This window comes from Amia ocellicauda, chromosome 1 (genome assembly GCF_036373705.1).
Source record: "Amia ocellicauda isolate fAmiCal2 chromosome 1, fAmiCal2.hap1, whole genome shotgun sequence".
Classification (NCBI taxonomy): Eukaryota; Metazoa; Chordata; class Actinopteri; order Amiiformes; family Amiidae; genus Amia; species Amia ocellicauda.
In genome coordinates, this window is record NC_089850.1 from 32,224,048 (window position 1) to 32,230,047 (window position 6,000).

The window sequence follows — 6,000 nt, forward strand, 5'->3', positions numbered from 1 at the left end:
GGTATTTAAAAGGTGAAATTACATTCTTACCAATTTTAGGTCTAGATTTTTTTTTTACATATTTTGAAATTGATTTTTAAAGTCTTGTTTGAAGTCAGTAGTACATAATTAAATTTAATTGGCCATATAGGGTCAGTTTTATTTTTGTGTGTGAATGATTTTACTTAGATGTTTGTGTTTTATTTTGACATTAACTTACAAAAACAGTTTGAAAGCATGCATTTTAAGGATATCATAAAAAAATATATTAAGGATGATCAATACTAGTCATATATAGCAGGTGTTGTGCTGATCATTCATATTTTTCTGTATAAGTAAAAAAAAAAAATCATTTTATTAGAAGTGTGTTTTAAAAAAGTTTAAATATGCTTTTAATAAAAAGCATGCTTTGAATAGTTTGAAATACTTTGATATTTGTGTTTTAGAAAGCACAATTTGTTCAACATCAGTCGAAATGAATTTGTTTTATCCTGAGTTTGATGGCAGTTTGGTTAATTTAAATACTTCTCACCTGATTCAGAACGTGTTGTATTGCCTTTAAAGCTGATTAACACTTCATCATTTGCCAGATGTGTTGTAAAGATGGAAGTCAAAGTGACTCTACAAACATATGTGTAAACTTGAAGAAAATGTCTGTTTTTATTTCTGTCAAAGCCCGTACACTGTACTGCTGATGATTTTGAGAGGTGCTGTAGATTTAGACCATGTGGGCTCTGGAGAGGGGGAGTCCTGAAGTGTTGATTTTATTTTTTGAATTCACTGAAGAAAAACATATAAACTAAAATAGAAAGTTTATAAACAAAGTGATAGCCTATAAAAGTCATAGGCCAAAGCTTTGTTATTTTATTGTTTTATATATTATTTTTACCAATTGAATGCACAAAGAGGGTCTCCCACACACCCAGAATAGTAAAATCAATAAAATGTTCTATTAAAAAACATAGCAATGTTTTAGATTAAGAATGTCAGCTGAAGATAAATCTGGCTTTTATGGGTGAACATCGACCCTAAGCACATTGCATTCCCAATCTTTTCTCACATGCAGCAGATGTACGCTGTCTTTGAATTAAAAACAGACTTTTGATCTTCGCATTGGAGACTGAGAGTGCTGCAGTCAATACATCGTTTTCCTTATTCAATACCATTGTTGAAATTACGTTTTTCCCAGTACAAGACTGCCACTCACTGATACACAGGCCTTTAGTTAAGCAGTAAAAGATCCAAACATGTTGAACATTAGGCTGAGACAGTTGAACACAGTTTTTTATTCAAATAAATAACAAGGGTAGAGATATTAAAAGGTAGGGTCTCAGTTTGGAAGGATTTAGTGCCTAATGCCTAGTGCCTAATGTGTGAACACCATGATCTATAAGAGCTTAATGGAGAATCCATGTTTTTTTGGCAAATACCTGCCGTTTCTGTCCAGCCAGCCAGTCCTTCCTACTACACTGCAACATTTGCTATAGCCCTGCTGGGAAGTTGTCATATCAGACTTTTGCAATTGTTTTTATTTTTTGTATTGAATGGTATGATATGTACACACACATTTTATTTTAGAAAGGTGCGCTGCAAAACTGAAACGAGTTATTTTCTTGTATTTACAGGGCCCAGAAACCCCACCGATATATAACTTTTCAGTCAGCCACAGAAACAGGATGCCATACTGACTGCAGTACTGCATGTTCTTCCAAAAGCAATGTATAAGACCTATCAGTATTCAAAGGAATATTTTGGGTAATACAACCTGAAAAATGAAACCCCAAAACAACCTGTAATAAAAAGTAGACATGCCAAAATCACAAAATGCAAAAAGTGTTTTATTTGCTGCCAACATTCTTGCAGTAGACACACTTAACATTATAAGGAATGAATTAAACTAAGGATGCAGATAGTGAAGTCAAGCAGTGAAGTCAATATTTCTGTTTCACTAAATTTAGCAGAATGCATTGTCTATCTGTAACTTTTTACATATTTGTTGACATGAAGCCTCCAATTGCCAGAACTTATCATTTTATAATTTCTTAAACATCATGTAGGACTGCTAATCTAACAAATAATAACAGAAACCTTGCCACAAATGGTCACCTGTTCACAATATCCTTGGGGCATGATGACAGTGTACAATCTGAAACAGCAGATCTTTCCATGCAGGTGAAATATGTGAAGTATAACAGAACAATATATTTACTAATTTCTGACCAAGGCCCTCTTCCCTCACCTCATTTACAGTTAGATCCATAAATATTTGGTCAGTGAAATCACTGTCATCATTTTGTCTCTGTACGCCACCAATACGGATTTGATGGTTACATCCAAATTGGTTCAATGGTGTAGGAATTACACCCATTTCTATATGTGTTCCCCCCAATTTTAGGGGCTCAAAAGTATTTGGACAAACTAACATAATCATGAATTAGATTGTGAGTTTCAATACTTGGTTGCAATCCTATGCAGTCAATGACTGCCTGAAGTCTGGAACCCATAGACATCACCAGATGCTGGGTTTCTTCCCTGGTGATGCTCTGTCAGGCCTGCACTGCAGCTGTCTTTAGTTCCTGCTTGTTCTTGGGGTGTTTTGCCTTCAGTTTTGTCTTCAGCAAGTGAAATGCATGTTCAATTGGATTCAAGTCAGGTGATTGGTGAACATTCCACTTCTTCACCTTGGGTTGCTTTCACAGTATGCTTCAGGTCATTGTCCATCTGCACTGTGAAGCGCCGTCCAATGAGTTTTGAAGCATTTGGTTGAATCGGAGCAGATAATAAAGCCCTAAATACTTCAGAATTCATCCTGCTGCTTTTGTCAGCAGTCACATCATCAATAAATACAAGAGAACCAGTTCCCTTGTCAGCCATACATGCCCATGCCATAACATGCTTCACAGATGAGGTGGTATGCTTCGGATCATGAGCAGTTCCTTCCCTTCTCCATACTCTTCTCTTCCCATCATTCTGGTACAAGTTGATCTTTGTCTCATCTGTCCATAGGATGTTGTTTAAGAATGTACCAAATAGTTGATTTGGCAACACCTAATGTTTTTGCTATCTCTCTGATTGGTTTCTTTTGATTTGTAAGGCAAAACTGAAGACAAAACTCTTGCTTCAAAAACTCATTGGATGGCGCTTCACAGTGCAGATGGACAATGACCCGAAGCATACTGTGAAAGCAACCCAAGACTTTTTTAAGGTGAAGAAATGGAATGTATTGCAATGGCCAAGTCAATCACCTGACCTGAATCCAATTGAACATGCATTTCACTTGCTGAAGGCAAAATTGAAGGCACAATGCCCCAAGAACAAGCAGGAACTAAAGACAGCTGCAGTGCAGGCCTGGCAGAGCATCACCAGGGAAGAAACCCAGCATCTGGTGATGTCTATGGGTTCCAGACTTCAGGCAGTCATTGACTGCAAAGGATTTGCAACCAAGTATTGAAACTCACAATTTAATTAATGAGTATGTTAGTTTGTCCAAGTACTTTTGAGACCCTAAAATTGGGGAGACCACATATAAAAATGGGTTTAATTCCTACACCATTCAACCAATTTTGGTGGCATACAGAGCCAAAAAGATGGCAATTGTGTAATTGTTCAAATATTTATGTACCTAACTATTTCATTTTGTTTTCCAGATTATATATATTATGCATCACTGGTAATTTCCTCACTTGTATGGCTCAGAATTTATCGAGAACAAGTTGAATAAAAGTTCAAATGATTCTGTGGCTGTTAATTGCAGCATGTACAGCATGTACAGCATTAAGTAAAACTGTGATTTCCCCTCACAAAGGACACTTTTTGTTTAGGGTAATTTAGTTACCCTTCATTTAGTGCTACATTACATAATTATATTTTATTATTCTCCATATGATTCTATAAGGGATAATAGGTTCATGGGAGTAACTGAGGTAAAATATTATTAAAACATATCCACTGTTACATGTTTTTTATATATATATATATATATATATAATTTTATTTTACAGTAATGTACTGTAATTCCTCATTCATTAATATATGAATACCATAGGACTTAAACATCAATTCATCATGACGATCATCTGAGTGGAGCATATTAACCTGCACTAACGCTAGCCCTGACCACTAACCCTAACCCTATTATACATGTGACATCAGAACTCACATGAAGCGTATAACATATTCATGTGTTTATCCTGTGGTATTCATGTATTAATTCATGAGGAATCACGGTACCTTATTGTAGAGTGTGACACACATTTTCTAAGGGGTTTTATATATATATATATATATATATATATATATATATATATAAAACCCCTTAGAAAATATATACATATATATATATATACAATATATATATACACTCACCTAAAGGATTATTAGGAACACCATACTAATACTGTGTTTGACCCCCTTTCGCCTTCAGAACTGCCTTAATTCTACGTGGCATTGATTCAACAAGGTGCTGAAAGCATTCTTTAGAAATGTTGGCCCATATTGATAGGATAGCATCTTGCAGTTGATGGAGATTTGTGGGATGCACATCCAGGGCACGAAGCTCCCGTTCCACCACATCCCAAAGATGCTCTATTGGGTTGAGATCTGGTGACTGTGGGGGCCAGTTTAGTACAGTGAACTCATTGTCATGTTCAAGAAACCAATTTGAAATGATTCGACCTTTGTGACATGGTGCATTATCCTGCTGGAAGTAGCCATCAGAGGATGGGTACATGGTGGTCATAAAGGGATGGACATGGTCAGAAACAATGCTCAGGTAGGCCGTGGCATTTAAATGATGCCCAATTGGCACTAAGGGGCCTAAAGTGTGCCAAGAAAACATCCCCCACACCATTACACCACCACCACCAGCCTGCACAGTGGTAACAAGGCATGATGGATCCATGTTCTCATTCTGTTTACGCCAAATTCTGACTCTACCATCTGAATGTCTCAACAGAAATCGAGACTCATCAGACTAGGCAACATTTTTCCAGTCTTCAACTGTCCAATTTTGGTGAGCTTGTGCAAATTGTAGCCTCTTTTTCCTATTTGTAGTGGAGATGAGTGGTACCCGGTGGGGTCTTCTGCTGTTGTAGCCCATCCGCCTCAAGGTTGTACGTGTTGTAGCATCACAAATGCTTTGCTGCATACCTCGGTTGTAACGAGTGGTTATTTCAGTCAAAGTTGCTCTTCTATCAGCTTGAATCAGTCGGCCCATTCTCCTCTGACCTCTAGCATCAACAAGGCATTTTCGCCCACAGGACTGCCGCATACTGGATGTTTTTCCCTTTTCACACCATTCTTTATAAACCCTAGAAATGGTTGTGCGTGAAAATCCCAGTAACTGAGCAGATTGTGAAATACTCAGACCGGCCCGTCTGGCACCAACAACCATGCCACACTCAAAATTGCTTAAATCACCTTTCTTTCCCATTCCGACATTCAGTTTGGAGTTCAGGAGATTGTCTTAACCAGGACCACACCCCTAAATGCATTGAAGCAACTGCCATGTGATTGGTTGGTTAGATAATTGCATTAATGAGAAATTGAATAGGTGTTCATAATAATCCTTATATATATATATATATAAAAAAAAACACCATATTTCATTATAACTGGAATGCTCATTATGCACATTGCAATTTAAATGTATAATAATTGTTTCTAATGGAAGCTGCAGGCTTGTGTTTTCTTTTTTGCTGTGTTGTTTTTGACAAAATCTGAACATCTGAACATTATTTGGCTTCTGGAAACAAAGACAAACACAAATTTCAGTTTTGGAAACTGAGGACACAACTCGATGGCAACTAAGACGGTAAATGTTAGTAAACTATTTCAGATCCTTCTTTTTCTTCTAATCATTATTCAAGCAAGATAATCCAATAACCAGAAAAGAGAAAACAGTGGGTAGCAGCAACAGTTAAAAAATGACCAAAACAGCATTGCAAATATTGAATAACGGGAAAAGTGACTATGATTATTTTTGGAATGTATTGTATATTGCTTATTTATTTTTTCCAATCT

General features: G+C 36.5%; 1 protein-coding gene across 1 annotated transcript in view; it reads left to right on the plus strand.

Moving 5' to 3' along the window:
- Positions 1-1,682, plus strand: part of trmt11 (tRNA methyltransferase 11) — a 35,962-nt gene extending 34,280 nt beyond the window's left edge. The window contains exon 13 of the mRNA XM_066702063.1: positions 1,605-1,682. Coding sequence (XP_066558160.1) covers positions 1,605-1,667 — 63 coding nt within the window. The 3' untranslated portion in view covers positions 1,668-1,682. The remainder of the gene's footprint in view (positions 1-1,604) is intronic.
- Positions 1,683-6,000: the final 4,318 nt, after the last annotated feature.